The sequence below is a fragment of the Pelodiscus sinensis genome, chromosome 20, assembly GCF_052426305.1.
Source record: "Pelodiscus sinensis isolate ZL-2025 chromosome 20, ASM5242630v1, whole genome shotgun sequence".
Classification (NCBI taxonomy): Eukaryota; Metazoa; Chordata; order Testudines; family Trionychidae; genus Pelodiscus; species Pelodiscus sinensis.
In genome coordinates, this window is record NC_143071.1 from 18,694,521 (window position 1) to 18,719,645 (window position 25,125).

Below are 25,125 nucleotides of genomic sequence, written 5' to 3' on the forward strand. Positions count from 1 at the left end.
GTAGTTTGAATTAGGAGCTTTAATTCGAACTACCTAGCCCGTGCCGCGGGCAGGTAGTTCGAACTACGGGGCATTTAAAAATGGCGGCGCCCGGGAACATGCAAATAAAGCCCAGGATATTTAAATCCCAGGCTTCATTTGCAAGTTTGAATGACTACATTAGCCCCCTAGTTCGAACTAGGGTGACTAGTGTAGACATACCCCTACATAGTTATTTCCCATTTGTACGTATACAACCGACTGTTCTTCCTAAATATGCATTTCTTCTTATTGAATTTAATCCTATCTACCTTAGACCATTTCTCCAGTTTATCAAGATCATTTTGAATTTTAATTCTATTTTCCAAAGCACTTGCAACCCCTCCCAGCTTGGTATCTTTCGCAAACCCTAGAAGTGTACTCTTTGCCATTATCTAAATCACTGGTGAAGACTGAACAGAACCAGATCCAGAACTGATCCCTGCGGAACCCTACTTGTTTTGCCTGTCCAGCTTGCTTGAGAACTACTGTGATAACGAAGTTGCATGCATATTTGCTTTTGTTGTGACCTGGCATCCATTTTTCTCTCCCTTTAGATGGTGTCCTCTACTATATATGGAAGGGATATTTAGCAGTTGGCCACGTTCTCAGGGATAGGGTCTGGAGTGACCTGGACAGATTAGAGGATTGGGCCAAAAGAAATCTGATGGGGTTCAACAAGGACAAGTGTAGAGTCCTGCACTTGGGACAGAAGAATCCCAAGCATTGTTACAGGCTGGGGACTGAATGGCTAAGTAGCAGTTCTGCAGAAAAGGACCTGGGGATTACAGTGGATGGGAAGCTGGATATGAATCAACAGTGTGCCCTTGTAGCCAAGAAGGCTAATGGCATATTAGCGTGCATTAGGAGGAGCATTGCCAACAGATCTAAAGAAGTGATTATTCCCCTTTATTCGGCTTTGGTGAGGCCACACCTGGAGTATTGTCCAGTTCTGCCCCCCCCCCACTATACAAAGGATGTGGATGCATTTGAGAGAGTCCAGCAGAGGGCAGCCAAAATGATTAGGGGGCTGGAGCGCATGACCTATGAGGAGAGGCTGAGGCATTTGGATTTATTTAGTCTTCAGAAGAGAAGAGTGAGGGGGGATTTGATAGCAGCCTTCAACTTCCTGGAGGGAGGTTCCAAAGAGGATGGAAAGAGGCTGTTCACAGTAGTGACAGATGGCAGAACAAGGAGCAGTCGAGTTACTGTGGGAGAGGTCTAGGTTGGATATTAGGAAAAACTATTTCCCTAGGAGGGTGGTGATGCACTGGAATGGGTTACCTACGGAGGTGGTAGAATCTCCATCCCTAGAGGTTTTTAAGTCTCGGCTTGACAAAGCCCTGGCTGGGTTGATTTAGTTGGGATTGGTTCTGCCTTGGGCAGAGGGTTGCACTTGATGATCTCCTGAGATCTCTTCCAACTCTGTGATTCTATAACCATGTGGCTGCAGCTTAGTATCCAAGATGCAGTTGAATAAGCAAGTGTTTGAAGTTTCTGTTACTGGAGGAGCCATCTCACTGGTGCATTAGCTTTTTTACCAGTGGAGTCTTAGCCCTCTGTTTCCTGGAAGGAAGCAAACCTGCGAGTGATGAAAGGCTGAAAAGATCCTTCTCTGAGAAGCAGATAAGCTGTCTATTGTGCCATATGAAAAATGTAAATGTGCATTTGAAATCTGGCTCCTTAGATGCTGATTACTGAATGGGGCAGAAGGATGGGAATGTGCAGTGATGGATTTGGCCATGAAAACATAAAACTGTCCTTATCATGAACTCAGGATGGTTCTCCTAGTTTGTCCCCTTCATTCCTGGACTTTCTTTCCCTGTTACTGACCTGAAATCTTTGACTTGATCTACAAGTAATCCCCCTCACTCTGCTTATGTGCCTTTGTAGTGTTAGTAGTGTGTTAGATGCTTTGCTATTTACTTGGTGCTTTAGGTACCTCCATCAGATGCGGTAATATTTGTTTCATGATCCCTCTCCTCTCTTACCAGTCTCCTGTCCACTTCTCTTCATTATCTTCTTAAGCCTCCACAAGAATCAACTTTTGCACACCTACCCTTCACTTCTTGTAAACTGACTGTGTGGCAAAAGAATGAAGAGGGAACATGTGTCTGTACCAGGGATGACTCTGTAGTTGACTACATGATTAACAGATAAACCTGGGCTTATCAGTTAATCCTATTAACTACCCGCAACAACCCCACCCCATTGCTTTCTCTGTATCAGAGACAGCAAGGGTGTAGGATATGCAAGATCTGGTGCCCGTGGGGAGCCATCTTTTAAGCCAGCTCCCCACAATTACTGGCTCCTGCGGCGCTGCCTTCCCCTTCTCACCCCTATGCTACTGCCTCTGATTGATAGAGAGGCAGCAGCATGGCCAGTGAGCGGGGGCAGGTGGGAGCCAGTACCCATGGGAAGCTGACTTTCAGCCAGCAGTCTGCACTTACTGGGCACAGAGGCAGTGGGAGAGAGGTGGCAAGCAGGAGCTGGTGCTCTGGGAGAAAGGATGGAGCCGGCTTAAAAGCCAGCTCCCTGGCTCCATGGACCCACTTGTCACGTCCCCCCCTCGTGCTGCTGCTGCCTCTATCAGACTGGCTTCTGCCTGCCACTCCACACTGCTACCTCTGTAAGTGTAGGAGGACAGGAGGCTCCCTGGGAGTGGAACTCGGAGTGCACTGGCTGCCAGCCCTGCCCCTGGGGACCATCAAATAATCGTGCTACTGTTAAGATTTTGATGCAGTTACATGATTATTAAGCGAATTGCTATTTAACATCCCTAGTCTGTACTAGGCATTGGTGCGGAGTACAGTCCTACCACACTCCAGTCTCTCGTTCCCTCCATAGCCTGCTAGTATATCTATTGGAATCTGGCTTTTATTTTGTGTAGTAGAGGGGTTGCTGCTATTAGTTTTTATGCTGTGACTGGGTGGATGAGGAACCTTCTTTGTGGGTGCATTGCTATACTCCAAACAATCCCTTGGAATGGAAAGAAGGAAAGCTTAGTGTCCCCTATGCCTCATCCTTGGTCACTCCTGTATATAGCATTCCAGTAGCACAGTGGCATATGTATTGCCAGCTAAATTGCCTGCCCTCTTCCCCTCTGAGCATCTTTGTCAGACTCCTATATTTAGCTCTGTATTGATGTTACCTGGTCCTCCTCCAAGAGAGAAACAGAACAGTTTCCTCTGATCCTATAACTGACACAGAGCATTAGAATTATAGTAGAATTATTTTTAGTTCTGTCAGAGCTGCAATTCAGGCAGTATCCCAGTCTCTGCCTAGCAAGAAATCTATGCTTATAGCGTTTCATGTTTGCTGCAGAGTGCTTTGTAACTTCATCTTCTAAATGAGAGCAGAGAAGAGGCTTGGCGGGAGGATTCTAGAGTGTGGCTCGGATTAGAAACCCAGATCAAATTCTGGTTTGCATCACCAGTGAAAGTCAGTTTAATAGTCCTGGCTTAGTTTCCTGCAGATGTTCATGCACATCACTGTCCTGTCCAGATCTGGAATAGCAAGGTCAGAACTTAGGTGCACTTGCAGAGCTCTGTTAGTGTGCAGGTCTGGAATAGGAGGTGTGGTCGAGACTGAACTGCATTGGCACAGCTATCTGAGGAGTCTGCAACTGCAGTAGCAGGAGAAGCTGCAGCTCTTGATTGAGCTGCATTGGCAGAGCAGTGTCAGCATGCAAGGTGGGAGTAGGAGGCTTGCATGGTGCTTGCCTGCCTTGGGTCAGGTTCTGGCTAGGGTTACAATAGGCCTTCACTTTGGTTAAGCAGCGAAGTTCACGCAAGCTTTTTCAGGGTGAGTGATATCCCATGTTCCGTGACATAGGTCAGTACCACTAATGTGTTTGCATCTACTCTGCTATAAGTGCTCCAGCTGGGATTTCTATTCCAAAGCTCCACTGTATTTCATTTTGTCTGTTAAGTAATAGTTTTATATCCCTTTTTGGTACTAACTTCATGATCTCATCTGAAACTGCCTGTTCAATTTTCCAGCTCAACAGAGGTGGTTATTTGTCAAGCCACAAGGGCCTAGTTGTATTCTGATCCAGCAGCGTTTTATAAACCCACTGCCCAGAATATGCATAAAAACAGACAGGGATTATTTAAGGCCTAACCGTGACCCAGTATTGGAATGTGAAAGTAAGTAGGCTTATAGTAACGTGACTTCTATTATGGTAATAAAATGGCCACTTGTATGTTCTTTCAGTAGCTGCTTTCTGTAACTAGGGTTACCAAGTGTCTGATTTTTCAGTTGGAATGCCTGGTGAAAAAGGGATCTTAGTGGCTCCGGTCAGCATCACTAATCAAACCATTAAAAGTATAGTTGGCAGCATAGTGAGGCTAAGGCAGGTTTCCTGAAATAGTGATGTGCCCTCCTCAGACTTCTAGATGCAGCCAGAGAGCTCCTCACATTTTTAAGCCAGCTCCCCCTTCGCTCCAGCACTAGCTCCTGCTCCCTACCCTTGCTGCCTGTCTCTGGAGGCAGCAAGCGAGGGGGGGGGGGAGCAACTAGTCGAGTCACTAGTAGACTATCCGATAAGTATGTTTATTGGATAGTCAACTAGTCGCTTACATCCCTAGGAAAGGGGTAAGGTCTTGGAAGAGGGGCAGTGCCTCAGAGAAGGAGTAGGGCAGGTTGGTGCCTCAGGGAAGGGATGGGGCAAGGGTGTTCTGTTTTTGTGAGTAGAAGGTTGGCAGCCCCACCTTGTCACTGTAACCTGCTTCTATCCGAACTTTGCAACTCTTTATCCTGGGCTGACCTGCAGGGATAGAATAACATGGCTGGCCAAAGCCTGAACTTTGAGGGAATGCAGGAGACAGAGCCTCAAAGATACGTAAATGAGAGTTATGACAGAATGGCCAACCAGACACCATGTGAAACCAAAAGTAACCATTCAGGTGGTGGTAGCAGCAGGCACTCACTCTCACGTGTATGCACACAAACACGAATGAGGAAATTACTGTACTGTGCCTCTGTTGTATCTTAAAATGTATCTTAACCAAAAAGGGATATAAAACTATTACTTAACAGACCAAATGAAATACAGTGGAGCTTTGGAATAGAAATCCCAGGTAGGCACATTTGGGCTGCCTGTGCCCCCCAATAATTCATGGGCAGCCACTTACCGCTAAAAGATGAGGAGACTGGGGCTGGGAGCTGGAGGCAGCAAAGCAGGGGGAGCACTGGGGTCTGCTTTCACTTTCATCCTCCTTCCCCCCCCCCCCACCTTCCTCCCAATATTTACTTACACACAAGACACGCTGCTGTAGTGGAGTGTCAGCTGCCGGATCTGGAGCCCAAACTGGGTGCTTTGTTCAGAGTTACAATCATTTTAGACAACTTCCATTTCCAAGGTGTCCGTAACTGAGATTCTACAGCAATAGCAAATCATTCTGCCTCCCTTGGCACCCCACAGCCCAAACTCCTGCAGAAAACAAAAGAAAAACAAACAAAAAAGTCCCCCAAAAAGGAAAAAAAAAATCAGAGCACAGAATTTGAAGCTAAATTTCCCAAGAAATTCTGAACATTTAAAAAGATACTTCACTAAGAGGAGTGTGTGTAGGTCGCAGTGTAGAGGGTATGTCTACATACAGGGGTACGGTCGAATTAAGATACAGGCAGTCCCCAGGTTACGTACAAGATAGGGACTGTTGGTTTGTTAAGTTCAATCTGTATGTAAGTCGGAACTGGCGTCCAGATTCAGCCGGTGCTGAAACTGATCAGTTTCAACAACGGCTGAATCTGGATGCAAGTTCTGACTTAAATACAGATTCAACTTAAGAACCCCAGGCATCCCCAAGTCAGCTGCTGCTTCCAGGAAGCCCGGGGGCAGGGGCTTCCTGTAGTCAGCCACTGGTCAGTTTCAGCAGCGGCTGACTTGGGGACGCCTGGGGCAGAGCAGCTGGGGTGCTGCTGGGTTGGTCCAGTAGCGCTGCTGCTCCTCGGCGCTACTGGACCAACCCAGCAGCACCCCAGCTGCTCTGCCCCAGGTGTCCTGATTCAGCCGCTGCTGAAATTGATCAGCAGCGGCTGAATCAGGACTCCGGGGGCAGAGCAGCTGGGGTGCTGCCGGGTTGGTCCAGTAGCGCCAAGGAGCGGTGCTGTGGGACCAACCGGCAGCGCCCCACCTGCTCTACCACAGGCCCGGGGCTTTGCTCCATGGCTCCCTGGTATGCTGGGGGGGGCCCACTAGCTGCGCCCCCCCCCTCCAGCAGACCAGGGACACGGGGAGGAAAGCCGCAGCGGCGGTGGGGTGCTGTGCCTCTGAGGCTTTGCTCTGGCAAAGCCTCAGAGGCGCAGGACCCTTCTGCCTCCTGGCTTTGCTCCAGATGTCCCTGGTCTGCTGGAGACGGTCCCCAGCAGACCAGAGGCACCGGGAGCAAAGCGGCAGCGGCGGCGGAGTAAAGCCTCAGAGGCGCGGGACTCCGCCGCCGCTGCCGCTTTGCTCCCGGTGCTTCTGGTCTGCTGGGGACCGTCTCCAGCAGACCAGGGACACCGGGAGCAAAGCCGGGGAGGCGGAGGGGTCCCGCGTCTCTGAGGCTTTGCTAGAGCAAAGCCTCAGAGGCGTGGGACCCCTCCGCCTCCCCGGCTTTGCTCCCGGTGTCCCTGGTCTGCTGGAGACGGTCCCCAGCAGACCGGAGGCATCCGGAGCAGCTTTTCTCGCCCCGGAGGTTGACGGGCCGGGACCGCTGCGCTCTGGGCGGTCCCACTGCCTGCGAGCTCCAGGGCGAGAGAGCCCCGTTCGTGTAGCGCCGAGGAGCGGTGCTACTGGAGCAACCCAGCAGCACCCTAGCTGCTCTGCCCCAGGCGTCCCCAAGTCAGCCGCTGCTGAAACTGACCAGCGCTGACTACAGGAAGCCCGAGGCAGAGTTGCTCTGCCCCGGGCTTCCTGGAATCAGCGCTGATCAGTTTCAGCAGCAGCTGACTTGGGGACGCCTGGGGTTCTTAAGTTGATTCTGTATGTAAGTCAGAACTGGCGGTCAGTTTCAGCAGCGGCTGAATCTGGACGCCAGTTCCGACTTACATACAGATTCAACTTAAGAACAAACCTACAGTCCCTATCTTGTACGTAACCCGGGGACTGCCTGTACTTCTTGCTGTCAAGAAGGAAGTTGCTAAATTGGAAGAGCAAGTCATGCTAGAAAATGAGAGGGAAACACTGTTGCGTGGCACTGAGGGAGCTGAAATCAGACGATAGATGTAACTCCCTTTTTCCTCCCTGGATTACTTGGTAGCAGGTCACTCTCATGTGTGCCCAGGAGCTTGATGTTTTTAACATAAAAGGAGATCCTGAGTACCCCAGTATTGGTGATGTGTAGTTGGAGATTCCCTGTCTGCCCCCTTTCTGCAGTCCCTTGTTCCTAAAGAATATGAAATTGTGGTGCCTCCTGGCTGGTCCTGTACACACTTAATGGTGTGTCTTGGGAGCCTCCAGAAATAAAATTATTCCAGTAATAATTTGGATCTAACTTCAAGACAACAATTATAAATAATATACATATAATTGATTAAATTAGAATTCACACCTTTACTTAATTTAAAGAAACAGGGTTTAACAGATCAAAAGTGAATAAAATCAGTTAACAAAGTACACAGAAAGAAAGGAAATGTATGTATCTGGCATTTAGATTGCCACCATTAATCCCACCCCAGTGTGCACTCCTCTGGATTCAGAGTTCCAGACACTTGCTTGTATGGGTGCACTTGAAGATCTGCAGCTGGAGTGGAGACAGCACTGTGCAGGTTCTTCGTGTGTCAGTCCAAGCAGGCAGCCAGCTACAAAATCCTTCTGCCACTGGAGCAGGCTCCACCAAATGCCAGCAGCCCTGGTTCCCTGGGCAGATCACTTTGGCTGTCATTGAACTCAGAGTCAGTTTGTCTTCTGTGCTCTGTTCCAGGCAGCACTTTTCCAAACAGCCCAGTTACTCACAGTTACCTCCTGTGCAGGTTTATGTAGGCTCTTCCCAGCCACAGGCACAGCCAGAGTCTCTCCCCTCTAGGGACAATCAACAGCCTGTGAAGCAGCCAGCTAACTGCAAGCCTCCAGCAGGCTCTCGGGAACAGGCTCTAGCTGCAACACGACAGCTCCTGGACTGCAAAAAGGCTCCCCACCAGCAGCCTGGCTCTTCTCTCCAAAATGGAGACTAGCCTCATTCATTCTCTCTCCATGCCTGGAAGAGTCACTGTTCCCACTTTTTTTCCCAAGGACTCATGGGAGCTGTAGTCTCTAAGGCTAGATTGCAGCACCAAGAATCCTTCCAGTAAAAGGCAGAGGCTCCTTTAGTAAGGGGACTACATAGAGAAAATTGAGAAGTAGGGTTGCCAGGTGTCTGGTTTTCGCCTGGATAGTTGGTTATTTCTGGCCCCTGTCCAATTAAAAAAAAAAAAACAAAAAAAACCCCAAAACCAGAAAATACTGGACATGTAAAATCTTAAGTGTTTTCTGTTTTTCTTGGATGGAAGGCGGGCAGGGACATTCTTCCTTAAAGGCGCAGCGACCTTTTTTTTGTTCTCCTGTTTTTTTTTTTCTCAACAACTTTTGTCTGCTGGTGAAGGCATCTGGCAAGCCTATTGAGAGGGGAGAAAATCAGAATTAAGGAACTCTGACAATTTGGAAGGAGCCCATCCAGTTCTGTTTCATGTTACATCTGAGCTCTTTGAAAGGTGAAAAAGTAGAGACAGCACATAGGAGCCTGCTCTCCCTGCCCTTGGGCTTATAAATCCAGAGACTTAACTGTGTGAAATGTCATGAATATTAGTAGAAAAAAATAGAGGAAAAACCATAGTGATTCAGAGCTCATACTCAAAGACTACAAGCTGCAATTTTTCTATGACCTCTTTGCCCTAACTTTAACAAAAGAGAAGAGAACTGAAGGAAATTACAATTACTCAGAAGAGCAGATTTTTCACTACTCATGGGGATTCCCATTTAAACTCTCCTTCAGCTTCCAAAATTTGTATTGTACATTCAGTATCTCCAAATAGTGAAAAATACACTGTAGTTTCTTGGGATAGAAATCCATATCTCAGATGTATACAAAGTTTCTCCAGAGGTAGTACCTACAAATAAACTACTAAAGAAATTACTAGGAAACACTAAAACACAAGAAAAAGATGACAGGGACAGAAGACTCTAGAGAGCATGTTGGAAATGGCAGAAGTGAAGCTGAACAAGAGAAATGACTAACCAGATGGGATATTGTGGAAGTAACCAGGAATGGACCGTAACTATAGGAATGCTATAAAGAAAATAGTATGAAATTTACTTTAATTGGGGTGATTGGTAACAACTGTGTACTGCATTTTAAAATGTAGAGAAAATAAAGGTCAATAAGAGGGAAAGTAGGTAGGGAGGAAGATAGGGAGTGAAATCCAAAGAAAGGAGGGAGAAAAGAGTAAGAATGAGGAGGAGCCTTTAGAGGTTCTGTGTAAATGGTCCTTGTAACTCAAAATAATGAAATGGTAATCTATCCCTAAATATGGGGACGGAGGGACCCAGTGCCATAGGCGGAGAATGTTCCTCTTTTTGTTGGCAGAGCAATAGTCCAGGTGTTCTTGTTAAGAGTACAAAGGTTTAGGCTCAGCAAAGCATAGTTATTTTGAGAATGTTTTACATGTTGGTTTACTGTGTATTTAAATTAAGGAGACTGGAAAAGAGGGGTGGAAACTGGAAGGTGGAGAAGGGGCAAATCAGGGGCATGAAAGATGTACTTGGTTTCATTAGAAATTCTCTCTTTTCAGCTAAAGAAAAGAGGAATGGACATAAAATTTGACAAACATACCTTTTCAAGTTAAAGTACAATGTAAGGAGAAGGAGGACGATTTAGATTGCTGAAGGACACAGTTGCTGGATAATTAATAATGATGGGCTCAGTGTATGCCCCCAACCAAAAGGAAAAATATTTTATGGCCTTCTTTAAAATACTGCAATACTTTGGGGAGGAGACTTCAGCTGCACATCGATTCCTGCCGGGGACAAATCTGATTGAAAAGACCAGGCGGATTGGGAAGTGGGAGCAGCATCGACCTCTTTGTGCCAACAGCGCAATTTGTCATTTTGTTGGAGAGAACTGAGCCCAGTGGGAAGATTGCACATTTTATTTGCACCCTCATCAGTTATGTACTAGAATAGATGTAATGTTAATCTGTAAATCCTTAATGAGGCAGATAGGATCTGCAGAAATTGGCAGCATTACCATGGTCATATTGTGTACTAGTGAAACGATACTTAGTATTTGGGATGGGTCCCAGGGATAATTTTTTTTTAAATGAACTGCTTTTTTTCTCCAAGGAAAAGATTTGGTTGCAGAAATTTAAAAAGGACATTGTTCAATACTTTCAGATATGAACAATATAAAGAGCGGCTTTCTCTAGGAAAGCATTGTTGAGGGGCCAGTTGATGAGCAGAGCCTCTCACCTGAAAAAAGAAAACTCAAGAAAAAAATAGAACTTAGAACAGAAGATAGGTTTCAAAATATTCATAAAAACACAGGTTCAAAACACCCAGCACGATTAACGAAATATTAGGAGGAAACGGAATATGTTAATTATAGAACCATAGAGCTGGAAGAGACCTCAGAAGGTTATCAAGTCCAGTCCCCTGCTCTAGGCAGGACCAGTCCCAATGATGGATGCTGTTGTAAAAAGCCCTTAATATACAAAGCAGAAGTTTTATGAAAAAAGAAATAAAAGTAATAGCTTAAAGGAATTCAAGAACAATGTATTATTCCACCAGTTAGGAACAAGCAGACAGTTCTGCATCCTACTAAAATAGATGCTACTTTTGCTTCTCGTTATGAAAATCTCTATACCTCAGATACTCCATGAACTGAAGTTAATTCCATTTTTTAAAATTAACAGGCTTGCCAAAGATAAGCATAATTTTTAAACATACTTTATATAAAAAAAGAAGAAATCTTAGTGGCAATATCAAATATAGAAAGTGATAAAACTTAGGGACCTGCTGGCTTTTCAGATGAATTTTACGAGGTATTTAAAGAGGTATTTATGGGTCCCTTGACAGGTACCTCCAAGCATTTCTGTTACAGGAGGAACTTCTGCAACCTGTGAAAAAACTACTGTGGTTATTCTTCCCAAAGATGAAAATGAGCTCATCTTAAGCATTTCCTTTAGTCTCAAATCCTTGTTGAATTATGGCATCAAGATTATAGTCTCTGCTCTCAGCTTATATTAACCTAGATCAATGATGAATTCATTAACGACAGACTAATATTAGATGGTATTAAGAGAGGACCAATTTCTTTTATTGTCATTAGATGAAGAGAAAACCTTTAATAGAATAGCGTGGGACTTTCTATTTCAAACCCTATCCTGTGGACTTTGGCCTCCAGTTCCCTAAATGGATAACTGCATTTTGCACCAGCCCAAAAGCAGATGTTTGAGTTTATAGTGTTAAATATCCACTGTTTTGAATTACAGAGAGGGACTAGATGGGGATATCCATTTCTCCTTCACTTTTTACACTGGGCATGGAACCTTTAGTACAGATAAGGAACAATTAATCCATCAAAGGAATAAAACTTGCAGGATCACATCAGAAAGCAGTGTCCTACGCAGATAGTGTAGTACTATTTTTAACTAAACTAAATATTTCTCTAAAATTAGGTTCCAAAGGAATCTAGAACTTTGGTGGGAAAGTGTTCTGATTTATAGTAAATTATGCCAAATATTAAATGTCAAAATCTGAAAAGTGTCTATTCCAGAAAACATTTGGGTGCAAACATGCAACAAATTCTATAAGCTACCTGGGAATTCAAATCTTACCAACATAGGAGAGTGCCATGATATAGTGTCAAACGCTTACTTTGGGAAATGAACAAAGATCTTGGTGTTGAGCAAAGTATGCACTTTCTTGGGGAAGAGGGGGTATAGCAGCAGCCAAAATGAGCATTTTGCAAAGGATATCTTTCTTGTTTCCAAAATAATTCTAGTGGGGAAAAAAGAGGATGCTAACATTTTTATGGCTAAGGAAAGATCATGAGGGAGTGTAGATACTCCATACAGGCCCATTAACAGGATGGATTAGCTATTCCAAAAATTCTATGGTATTACTCCTCCAGCCAGCTCCAAGTTGTAGTGAATTTGGGTGCCAAACACAGGGTCTTTGTTAAACAAAGTAACTGTGGCAGTGAGAATGTTGCTAAACTACTGTAGACTAATAAAAATCTCATCCTTCAGAAATTTACACACATCCTTTAGGCAAGGCTACTCTGTATTTTGGATAGACTACAGATAAGATATTTCTTTTCCCTTGTCATTGATACCCATTACAAATAATCTAGATCTTAACTCAAATTATGAACAAGAGAGTTTCAAAGCTAGGGAGAGCAATAGAATAGGATGAGGCTAGTCAGATTATCCTAGAAGAGCTGGGTTTGATCTAGAAAAAAGGACTAGCAACCTCAGTCTGTAGCACAATAAAAGAAAATTTCTTTAAGGTACTATTTCAAAGGTACAGTACAGTACTTTTCACTTTTTGTGTTAAAATATATAGAGATTGAATGGGAATAAAGTGCGGAGAAATTGTGGTGAAAGAGGAGATTTTATGCATATATGGTGGACATCTCCAGTCATTAGAGTAGCGGGATGTGCTCTGTAAGCTAATATCACAAATTGATGTATATGCATTACCAAATGATCCCTTGGTAATTCTTCTAGGGCTTCCTAGCAGAAATGGTCACACAGGAGGGAAATGAAGAATTGATCTCTCATCTCCTAATAGATGCTCAGCTGTTGGTAGCTGGTAGCCTGTCGCTGGAAAAAGAAAAATAGCCCAGCCAGCAAGAAATGATTTTTTTAACTGAGATTATGGAAAAATTAACATACCAATCATGTATGAATAGATAGAAGGCAGAAACATACTTGGATTTTTTGTTACCTTTTATTCGATATGCGAGGTATATTCATCCACAAAAAAACTAACATACTTTAAAAAATATTAACATTTGATAGTGACCCCATGTCTGTGAAATATGTGTATAGAGATTTCACTTAATTTAATAAAATCACTCGAAATTGCTCACTCTGTAATATGGTAACATATGAAATAGACAGATCTGATGACTATATAATGTAATTCCTGCATAATGTCTCATTGACCAAAAGCTAAATGTTGTAATGATTTTGTTCCTGATATTTATATGCCAAGGATTAGTAATTAGTAAAGTTTTTTAAGCTTCCTAAATAAATACACGATTAAAAAGGAAACATTAAAAGACAAAAAATGTATCCTGCATCATTAAAATTTCAGCATAACTGTCTATCTTGTGCTGCTTGTTTTTAGCTTTTGTTTCAGATTTGGGATTCAATGAGTAGAGCTTGACACTTGTGCTGACAATTCCACCTGATCTACAATGGAGTGGGTGACATGCAGTGCTCCCATTTTTATCCCTGTAGGCAGGCAGCCTTTCTCTTGGATAGCTTCTAGGAGATCCATTCATAACCTGCTCTTGGCAAGTCACCTTGGATCCCTAACAAAAGTGATATCAGTTCACACATCCCTTTGTAACATTCCTAATCTCTGCCATCCAGAGACACTTATGTCTTCTGGTTGTTGTCTCTCAGTTCTGCTGTGATTGAGCCTTTAGAATTTAGATGGATAGGCAGCATGTCCCTTGCCTGCAATCATCTAGGTTTTTTATTCCAGCAGGCCAGTGTAAAGTTCATGGAGGGTTAGAACAATGCAGACGATTCTAAAGCATTAGGGGATGTAGTGCTTGGCCAGTAGGAAAAAGCCAAGAAAGATGATGGTGAAGTGCTAAACAGACTGTTTTCTGCTCTTCAGGATGAGATGACCTCAAGTTTGGGCCTGACCACAAAGAAGGCCCTCACTATCCTGAGAGACCAGCTGTCAGCACTGCTGGAAGGGCATCGGAAGGAAAGGAAGAAGGTGATTTCATGGAAGGTGAGGCAGAAAAAAGCCCTCATTAGGCTTTGACTTTCCCAGTCTCTCTCTCAAAATTAGGGCTGTAATAGTGTAATTCTGTGTTTTTCAAACTGGGTCCTGCCCCCCCCCCCAGGGGTCACGAGCAACTTAGAGGGGGGTCGTGAGCAATGTGGGGGGGGGTTGTGGTATCACAATGTTTGAGAACCCCTGGTGTAGTTGATTAACCAATTAACTGATAAGAAAAAGCATATGGGTTACTGCTGTAGACTACACACATTCCCCCACCTCCCCTTCTGCCAGTACATTTTTAGCAGACTGGCCAGCAGCCTGGCTCAATCCTGGCTTACACTGGGTCTGGGACCTACTTCAGCTGCAGCTCTGCATTTAAAATGTATTAGGAGCCAGGTGGGCAGGCAGCCCAGCTCAGTTCTGCCATGTGCTGGCTCATGCTGAGTGCCCCCCCACCAGACAGGGGTTGCTGCCACCCTGCACTGCTTCCTCTGTATCAGAAGGAGCAGTGCGGAGCAAAAAGCAGCTGGTCCATGAAGGGAGCTGGTTTTTAAACTGGCTCCCTTCACAGACCAGCTCCTGCCTGGTACCCCATGCTGCTGCCTCTGGATTGGGGCCAGAATGCGCTGGCTGCCAGCCCCACCCTTGGGGACTATAGAATATTCGACTAACCAATAAGAATTCATGAGGTTAACAGACTATTCAATTAACTTATATTTAACTTTCCTACTCAAAACCCTAATCTTTGGAAATTGGGGATTAGATCAGTTTCCCGTATAGGTCACACAGCAGACCTACGGTGCAGCCCGAAGCTTTTCAAACCCTTGTTAAGCTAAAACTGAGTTCACTGAAAGTGAATTACATTGGCATCTGTATTTGTAGAGCTCCTGAACTCCTTGGGGCTAATGCTAGCAGCTATGCAAGATAGTAGCTCCTTTATAGCTCTGCAGTTGTGGAATGTAGAATTTTAATTTCATCCCAGAGGTGCTTAAGAGCTGAAACTTTTGCCTAGTCAGCCTCTAGCCCCTTCTTCCTGCATTACGAAGATGAATGGGGGCTGCCTTTTTCCTTCTTCCTGGCCCCTAAAAACTTTGTAAAATTGAGGTTTACCTAGATGTAAAATGTGGTCTCACTGCACACAAAGGGGTTGTTCAGAACAGATGGGGCTCTGAGGCTTCATGTACTCTCCTGAGGACCTCATCTACAGTTGGAGTGTCTTGTACATTTAAATACAATGTTCTGGAGTCTTATTTGTAATAATTACATCTAAAAACTGTCTGTTCTCCCCTCTGCATCAGCAACAATGAGGCATCCTGGGACAGCTGCATTTGTATTGTGCAAGGGTATTGCTAAGGTTGCCAGATACTTTCACAAAAAATCTGGCGGGGTGCGGGAACTTGGTTACACACACACACGTCCTCCCACTCCCCTGCTCAGCTGCCTCTCACGTGTGGCGTGGGGGGAGGCTAGGGCAGGTGGAAGCCAGTGCTTATGGCAGGCCTGGCTGAAATACAGCCCACCAAGCCACCAGATCTAGTCCATGGAGGTAGTGGGAGCCCCAGGCAGGCTCCCCTGCTTGCCCCGTAGCCCTACATGCTGCTCGGAAATGTGGCTGCGGGGCGCTTTCTCTTTGAATCCGAGGGGAAGGAGGGGGAGATTCAGATGCTGCTCCTGCCCCCAGCACAGTCCCATTGTCTGGTTTCTGGACAGACACTGGCCAGTGGGAGCTGCCTGTTTGAATAATAGGCAGCCACAAAGCACAACCCTCCTGCTCACTCACTCAAGCACATGGCTGAGCAGGCAGAAACATTTTAAGCTCTGCAAACCTTTAGCTCTGTAGGCAGGCAAGCAGGCTGTTAAGTCTCCTGGTGAGAACCTGTCTTTGGCACCTCAGCTCCTCCCTTGCCCAACCCTCTGCTCCACACTCCTGCCCTGCCACTCCACGTGCACCCATACCCCCTCCCGGATCTGGCACCCCATCTCCTGCTTGAGATCACAATCCCCTCCTACCCTAGGTCACATCCCAAAACCCTGCACCCCAGTTCCCTGTCCTAGGTCACAACCATCTCCTTCACCCAAACTCCCTCCCAGACTCCATTCTCCCTCCTGCATCCCAGTCCTTTATCCCAAGCTCCCATCTACACCCCCAGATCCCACATCTCCTCCATTAATACCATGGAAGAGTGTGGCCTTCAGCCACTTTCCAAACTCTTGGAGTGGCCCTCCCCTGTCAAAAATTATTGCCCACCCTTGGTTTAAGGGGGAGCAGGTTTTTAAGTTAGCTCCCTGCACATACCAGCTTCAGCACCCTGCAGAGCCACCTCTCCCCGGCGTGGAAATGTGTAACTGCTGAAAATTTCAGCAGTGACATGCTTACAAAAAACCCTGCTTTTAATATCCCTCTTTTGATCCACTGCTTTTGTGTTAATGCCCAGCACTCAAACACTGATGTGGGAAGCTCTTTACTTTTTTAAGGGTTTTTGCAAATGATGTTCACTCCCCAGTGGTTTTGTGAACTCCCCCTCCCCTCCCATTATGTTGTTCTTAAAGGGCTGCATCTGTCTGCATTTAGCTGACACTGAGTCTCTCTGCTGCTCTTGCTTTGTAGGAGGTGTGGAAGAGCAGTTTCCTGTACCATGGTAACCGTTGTTCCTGTTTCCATTGGCCGGGTGCATCTCTGATGCTGCTAGCAGTGCTGCTGCTGTTGTGCTGCTGCGGGAGCCAGCCAGAAGGGAGGTCAGCAAAGCATCCTTTGCTATTGGAGGGGGGATTGGGGTAGTATTATATAGTATCAGCTGTGCATATAACAGTCTTATCACTGTGGTCGCTAATTGTTTCTAATCACCGGGTTCACTCGTGACCAGATTGTGTCTTCATTGGCTCTTCACCATACCTCTGACAGACTTGCTTTGGGAGCTCATTAATGCCTCTTCTCAGTAGTCCCATAGAGGGTCTGATAGAGAGAATGAGCTTACTTCCCTTTGGGAACCATACAAGCTCCTTTTTGTGCCTTGCTACCAGATCCCCTGATGTCATGGAGTGTGGGAATAGAGAGGGAGAATCCTGAAAGTGAATTGGGGGTTGGGGTGCCTCATGGCAGAGTGCCGAAAGCTGCCACTTTGGATCTGGCCATTCCCTGGCTGCATTTGATAAGGACGTTTCGATATCAAAACAGATCTTGTCAAACTTCTCTAGTGGAATTGATCTAAAGACAAAGCCTGGGCTTAATGACTCTGCTTTATTTTTTTTAATGAATAATGTTATTACTTGAGTCAATAGTAGGAAAGAATAAAAGGCCAGGCGGGTTCGCATGTGTATCTGTGCATGGGGTAGCATATCTCACGTGACACCACTTGGTTATTTCCTTTTGCCTCTCAAAGCCAAGGTGCTGAGATTGTGAATGCCTTGGCACTTCTCCTCCTCCTCCTCCTGAACCTCTTCTTGATTGGCCGACAAGAGAGGCTGAAGCGCAGAGAGGTTGAGAGGAGGCTCCGGACTATCATTGACAAGATAAACGGTGAGGTCTCTATTTGCCGTCTCCCATTTGATTTGCCATGCATGCGCTCAATACCTTCCCCTTCTCTTAGATTTCTCTCCAAACCTGAGGCCTCCATTACTTGTATTTAGACTACCTGTCTTGCTCCACCTCATACAGAGGCAGGCTGTTGGGAGACATGCTTTGCGCACTATCCTCTTTAGACGGGATGTGCTGAGCTACTATCGTGCTTTGAACCTTTAACTCTGTAAGGTAAATGACCATTATGTTGATGTGCTGGAGTAAGTCAGACTTTGAGCATCTCATAAAAATATCTGCCTTCCGGCAAGCAAACAAAAAGGAGTGCGTACGGGCAGCACCCTTTCAGCAAGAGACAGGTGCATGGGGACGGCTGTAAGTAAGCACCCTCCCAATTTGGGCAGCAAACCTGGGGAGCCTCTACCTGACGGGAATTGGAGTTACCCTTTTCAGCCTGGGGCCCTCTGGGACATCCCCTTGGCCTTTCTCTTGCCGAGGTTCATGTCAGCATTACCTGGTGTTTGGTTTATGATGTGAATTGGCTCTGAGTACAGCACAGGAGGATATGGGGGACCTCCCGCATCTGCTATGGGGGAAAGGAAATGGCGGGAGATCATAAGGACTGTGTGGGATTAGCACTGGAGAGATCTCTCTATGGAACGTAAATGCTTATGGGATCACCAGGCCTTCTCCAATTGGAATCTTCCTCACTCTTTCCTGTTCTCTGTACTTTCAGATACCCTAGAAAATGGCAAAGAGCCAAAGTGGCCAGACTCCATGTACCCAGACCTTCACATGCCTTTCGCCCCATCCTGGTCACTCCACTGGGCCTACAGGGATGGTCATCTTGTAAACCTACCCGTCAGCCTGTTAGTAGAGGGAGATGTTATTGCTCTGAGACCAGGGCAGGAGTCTTTTGCGTCTCTGAGAGGGATTAAGGTAACTCACTTGTGTCCTTTCTGTGCCATGATGAAAAATTGTTTCCTGGGAGGATCTTGTTGGTGACCTGTTCCCAGAGCATGCACTTTTCTCATTGTGTGTTTGATCTTTTCCTGCCTTAGGAACCCTTAAGAGATTTACCTTGTGCTTCATTTATGCAGCCAGAAGTGCTTTATTTAAACAGCTCTCCCATCAACCCCAAAACCTCAACAACTTAGTTGCACAAATGATGCAGAAGCATCATGTTTTGTATCTTCTGCAGGACAGGAAAGGGGTGTATTGTGCTTCTGATCATAGCTGTATTAGTCCCAGCTGAATAGATAATTCAATAAGACACCTTCCCATTTTCAAACCTTGGGTGGTGTGTTTTGCCAGAAGATGGGTTTTAGTCAGAAAATCACCATCTCTGAAGATCTTAAATGAACCTGTGTGCAAAATACTCCTTTCTATTCCTTGCAGTGAATTCATTGCATTCTCTTTGTAGCTAGAACTCCCAACATGGTATTTCCACATAGTCCTAGTGTAGAATTATACCATTCTGATAAAAGAGACTCCCCTCTGCCTTTCATATGGAGAAATAATGGGTTTTCTGCTCTCTAGTAATGTAAGAGAGTTCTACAGGATACATGGAGGAAAATGGATGAACTGCCTAAGAAGCCTGGAACTACAAGCTAAGGAAGAAATTGACTGAGAAAGCAGGGGAAAATGTTTAGATTATCACTGCAGGACAGCAAGTGATCTCTTATCTAGACTTATTTGTTATAAAATCATGCTTGATCATGGTGGTCCCTTCTGACCTTGAAATCTGAGAGTCTATGCATGTCTCCATCTGATTGCAGAATAATTTCAGGGACTCTGAGAAGATGAGGAGGGGTCACTGCTGGTGGGAATGTTACCTGGACAATATATTAGCTCATGTGTGGTGTAATTATTGGCTGATCAGATCTTATTTGGGAACAAATTATGAACAGCCTGCTGCTTCAGAAAACCCTTCCATCATGGTGTTTTGGATATCGAAGCTTGCCCTTTACAGCATAGCAAAACGAACAGCAGGACCTGGCTTTCCTCCTGGCTGTGAAAGCAGCTCTCAGAGAATAGAAACTTGTGGGATGATTTATTTAGAGACTGTACAGAGTTGGTCATACAAACAGGAGCACTTGACAGAACAAAGAGAGTGCTTAGAATAGAAAAGTTTAAAAGATGCAGGAAGAACTCTCCTTGCTAGATAATGTGATGGAAGGGGAGAAAAGCTAAAGATGATATATTTTATGCTGTTCGGAAGCTCTTAGCCAAGTCACTCATGTTGCTTTACAAATGTTAAAAATTAAGCCCTACAAATTCTTGTGAAGCAGATAAAGGAATTACATGGGTCATTTCTCTGCTGTCCACAACACAGCAACACCAGTTTGGAATGAAGTGAAAAAGAATGCCACATACATGTGGACAATTGTTATAGTTAATTTAGAGAAGTGGAATGAAATTATCAAAACTACAATTTGGCCAGGGCATCAGAATTAACATGGCACTCTTACAAAAGCATGAAGGGATCTTTAATAGGCCCAAGTGGGCACTCCCCACCTGAAATCAAGTACAGAGTTAATGGGAAGATGAGGAAATGTCACACAAAAAAGATATGGAAAATTCAGCTTTTAAAGTTACTTTTGGTGCTCTTTATTGTCTAAGGTCATATCTACACACTGGGGTGCTACAGTCACACAACTGTGACACCTTAGTTATATCACTGTAGCACCATACTGTAGATCAGGGCTATTCAACTTTGGAAGCTCTGAGGGCCACAATGATACTCACATCACATGACGAGGGCCACAACTTAAGTGTGGTTGCATATACATGCAAATATATATGCAAATCGCTTCTTTCCCAGTGACGGGTATGAATACAAAAATGAAGGCAAGACTACACAACATGCAGGCCCCATTTAAGTCAATTTTGTTGATTTTAATAAAATGCAATTTTTACCTGATTTCCACCCATATGACAGCACTTTTAATGAGCAATGACAGTCCAGGAATTTAACTACTAAAACGCATATCAACAGAAGACCATTATATTGACTACTTTTTTGTTTTGGCTCCCGGCCACGTGTTGAGTTCCATGTAAACCCAAACTGCACTGTGGGCCACAAACAAAGGGCCGCATGAGGCTCGCGGCCATAAGTTGAGTTGCCCTGGTATAGATGCTTCCTACAGCCATGAAAGGGATTTTTTTCATCGCTGTAAGAGCTCTGCCCCCCTAAGCAACCATAGTTAGGTCAATGGAAGCATTTTTCTATCACCCCCAGCTGTGCCTACAAAGGTGGTTAGGTCAGCATCACTATGGTGCTCGGGGAGGGGAATTTTTCATACACTTTAGCACCATAATTACGTTGACCTAATTGGCACGCTAAGTGTGCATACATGCTATGGTTATGCTGAGGAGTGGGTGTTGCATTCTGTGGTATGTGTGTGTTTCTGCTTCACTTTCAGTGAAGCAATTTTGCAAATGAATTTGAAAGCATTGATAGTTTGAATGGTGTAGGAAAGGTGTCCTGTGTTGAACAGAATTCTGCTGTAATAAAGCGCTAATGACTTTCAGGAGGTTTCCATTGAGTTGTCTGATTGTGCAGCCTTTGTACCCTCTGTCTTTTCTTTCTTAATTTGATAACAGGATGATGAACACATTGTTCTGGAGCCAGGAGACTTGTTTCCTCCTTTCTCTCCTCCACCTTCCCCAAGGGGTGAAGTGAAGAAGGGACCTCAGAATCCTCAGCTGTATCGTCTCTTTCGTGTCCTAAAGACCCCAGTGATTGACAATGTCAGGTGTGCTAAATACCACTTTTCAGGCTTGTGCAGGCTGGCTTGGTTCTTGTAGCAGAAAGGGTGGAGTTTTGCCAGTTCTGTACAGGAGGCTTCAGCTAGATGGTATAACTTTGTATGCATTATCTGGGAATACTAGAGCTATCAGGCACTCACTAGACTCCTTCACTAGTTCTCAGCAGCTGCTAGATCAGATGGGTGTACAAAGCCATATTCTCCAAATGCTAGTTTTGCACTTCACCTGCAAACGGATACATGGTTGTGGCAGGGGAATAAGAGATTCTCACCCACAGGGGGTGGGTGAGATTCTGTGGCCTGCACTGTGCAGGGGGTCAGACTAGATGATCATAATGGTCCCTTCTGACCTTAAAGTCTATGAGTCTATGAGAATTCATACATTTGATAGCAAGCCATGTACTTGGCCCCATTTATATGGGGATTGGAGTTTCCTTTCTATTTTTTTTAAATCTCTGCTTCAAACTCAGAAGCCAAGGCTAGTTGTCAACTCTCTAACCAGAGGTGGCATCTGTGAATTATGGACATAAAAGCTGGATCTGTAGAGAATGCTAACCTGCAGGCATAGTTGCTTTGCTTTTTAGGACAGTTTAATTTTAAGAAATTAAATGCTTATTCATGCCTGAGCAAAGGAAGGAAGAGTGAGAGAACTGCAGACAGCATAAGGCAGGTGTTTCATTGTTACTTGATCTGATTCAGCAGGGAGGCAAAAGCCATTTTTAGAAACTGAGTGGGAAATACTCTTTCATATGACTTGATTTTTCCACTTTGAAGGGGTAGGATTCTCTGCAAGTACCATTTCTTCTTGGGATTTAATCAGTAACATCATTGACCCTTCTGGTCAGCTGGAGATGTAGGCCTCTGAACGTGCTCTGACTAGGGTTGTAAAATCCCATTCAGTTGGTTAACCTGTTAAACGTGATGTTTAACCAGTTAACTGATTAAAGAGAGGGAGTGTGTGTGGGGGGGGGGCGGGGGAGCAGCAGCCCTACAGAACAGCCCTTGCCTGTGACATGCCTGGGCTCGTCACATACAGGGGCTGCTCCATTTGTGCTCGAACGCCCCTGACCGTGGTGGGTCCTGCGGCGCTGGAGCAGCCACCAGCCTGCAGCAGGTGGGGAACTGCTCCAGCCCCCACCAGTTAACCTTTTACATTCTTAACTCTGACCAGAGGTGTAGATTGGAGAGCTGCAGTCAGCCTGCTGAGGAGTCAAAGGGATTTCATTATATTTATTCCAGTATTAAGCACAAATCTAATAGAATAGAATGCCTAGATGTGAGTCTCTGAAACAATGACCAGTTTCCCATCATGAATCAGGGTAGACACGCTATTCTGATCATGATAAACAAAAAAGATTATAGAGGAAGAAGTTGGTGTTAGGACCTTGGGACTGTTGGCTATTGTGGCAGGGGCTGGGATTTCTAACCCATCTTGATGTTTCAGGTGGTGTCTGGACATGGCTCTGTCACGTCCCGTGACAGCTCTGGATAACGAGAGGTTCACGGTGCAGTCAGTGATGCTGAAGTATGCTGTTCCTATTGTACTGGTAGGTCTGACTTTCAAGCTATTGCTGTTGATGACCAATATTGTTCCAACTTTGCCAAAAGAGCAGGCCAGGAACATCCCAGGAGAAGTTAAGAACCTATGGGCTTTCCTGAGAAGTGCCAGCCAGTCATTACCCCTATGATCAGTTTGGGTAACTCGGAGAAGTGGAGTGAAGATTCTGAACAGTCTATAACGGTGGTCACCAACCAGTAGATCGTGATCTACCGGTAGATCTCAGGGGCTCTAAGAGTAGCTCTTGAGCCCTCTCTGAACTGCGCGCCTGCGCAGTACATTTACATTAGATTTCCTCATTTGAGGAGCAGCTACTTACTGAGCAACAACACAGGTGAGTAGCTGCGAGGAATGGTGGGAGCTGGGAGGTTGGGAGGGCTGAAACACCCCAGCAAGCTGACTGTGGCTTTCAGCTGAAAGAGGCTGCCCCGGGCTCCAGCTGATCAGCGGCTTCTCCTCTCTGCCTGCCCACGTGGAGCTTGGTGCACCCCAGCTGAGCGCCATGGCCAGCTGGCCGGGCAGCCACTTCTCTTCCCTCCAGCCCGGCTGCCCTGAGCTCAGCCCAAGGAGGCTGCATCTAGCTCCAGCTGTGCTGGAGCAAGCTTCGCAGCCTGAGCGCAGGATCACAGATTCCCATCTGATTGCTAGTCGTATACAGTCCATCTCAGACTACAACTCAGACTTGAGGACACTGGCAGATACTGTTCAGTCACAGGTGTCACACTGAGACTTTAACTTCTTGCCACTTTAACCAGAAAGGACACTCTCTAAATGACTTAGCCACCTGCATTCTGCTACAAAGACCTTTTACATCTGCACTTGAAAGGGAATCCTCTGAACTGTCATTCATGTTAAAATTCGACACTTACCAACAAGGACTTAACAAGTCTTTGAACTTTCTCACCCATTACCAAGACAGTTTCCCCAATTATCACCTGTAATACCATTAACTCACAAACATCCCACTCTCCCTACCTTTAATATCAGCAATTCACAGACACTTACCTTCCTTCCTCCCCCTTCCCACCCCCCCGCATCCCCCTTCTGTTCTGCAATGTGATTTGTCCTTTTCATATTTGTTCATTTTTTTTAATTGTATCCTTTGGTATATATGGTTGTGACTACTTTCTTCCACTATTTGATCTGAGGAAGTGGGTCTGGCCCACGAAAGCTCATCATCTAATAAACCATCTTGTTAGTCTTTAAAGTGCTACATTGTCCTGCATTTTACTGAGACTTTGTTATTGGAAGAAAAAATATATGATTATCAATACTTGATTTTAGATTTACAAAATAGCAGAGAACAAAATGTATAATTGTAAATGCTTCATTTGACATTTAAATAGCATGAATTAAAAACAGACCATTTATTTCATAATTATAAACATGTGATTTTAACTTTATATATTGCTTAATTTAAAAATAAACTTTTTAACAGAGTGTATAAGGGCTGGGGATAGCAAGTGATGGACAGGAGACTAGAGAGGGCGGGGCTTCAAGGAAGGGGCGGGATGGTAGATCTTCACCTGTTCTGAGACTTAAAAAGTTATCTTGGGTGTAAAAAGGTTGGAGACCACTGGTCTATAAGAAGATGTAGTAATAATAAGATGGGGGTGGAAGGTGATGGAGGGAGGAGATTTAGCAATTCAATAACAAACCAGCTTTGTCCTCCAGGATTTTCCAGGGCTGGCAGTTCTAAGGGGAGTGGAAACTCTCTCATTCTAAGTGGTGGTGGCTTGCTGAGGGATTTCCTCTGTTTAACTGACAGGCTGGCTTCCTGATCACCAATGCTGTGCGCTTCATTTTTGTGGCTCCTGGAATTGCATCCTGGCAGTACACTCTTCTTCAGCTGCAGGTAAAGGAATCTCCCTGCTAACCAAAGAGTACACTGCAGCTAGTTTCCCTTTTTCACAAACCTCCCAAATTGCCTCCCTTGCTCCTGACATTGCCCTGTGTCTGGGCGGTGAAGGGGAGGTCCTGTGATAGGCCTCAGTTCTAGCTTCATCGCTGTGTCTAGTTGGTGACCTATGTTGGTTTTTCAGGTGAATGGCGTGTTGCCCATCCTTCCACTGCTCTTTCCTGTCCTATGGGTTCTTGCTACAGCCTGTGGAGAAGCCAGAGTCCTAGCCCAGATGAGTAAGACCTCGTCCATCTCACTGGTAGGTATTTCCCCACCTTAGGTCATTGTGTGCAGAGGGAGGGGCAGAGAAGGTGGTAGACTTGAGTGGACTGCCCCCTGCATTCCTCTCACAATCAGGTTAATCCATAGACTCTTAAAAATTAGTTGGGCAACCCTGTTGGGCCTCAACTACTCCATCTATATTCCCAGTTTTGTGTCTAG

At 45.2% G+C, this 25,125-nt stretch overlaps 1 protein-coding gene across 2 annotated transcripts in view; it reads left to right on the top strand.

Moving 5' to 3' along the window:
• Positions 1–25,125, top strand: part of TMEM94 (transmembrane protein 94) — a 115,372-nt gene that overhangs the window by 48,625 nt on the left and 41,622 nt on the right. For both annotated transcript variants that reach the window (XM_075903686.2, XM_075903685.2), the window contains 8 exons: positions 13,832–13,951; positions 16,551–16,678; positions 17,323–17,459; positions 18,193–18,395; positions 21,063–21,214; positions 22,671–22,773; positions 24,553–24,639; positions 24,827–24,943. In XM_075903686.2, the coding sequence (XP_075759801.1) occupies positions 13,832–13,951; positions 16,551–16,678; positions 17,323–17,459; positions 18,193–18,395; positions 21,063–21,214; positions 22,671–22,773; positions 24,553–24,639; positions 24,827–24,943 (1,047 nt within the window). The remainder of the gene's footprint in view (positions 1–13,831; positions 13,952–16,550; positions 16,679–17,322; positions 17,460–18,192; positions 18,396–21,062; positions 21,215–22,670; positions 22,774–24,552; positions 24,640–24,826; positions 24,944–25,125) is intronic.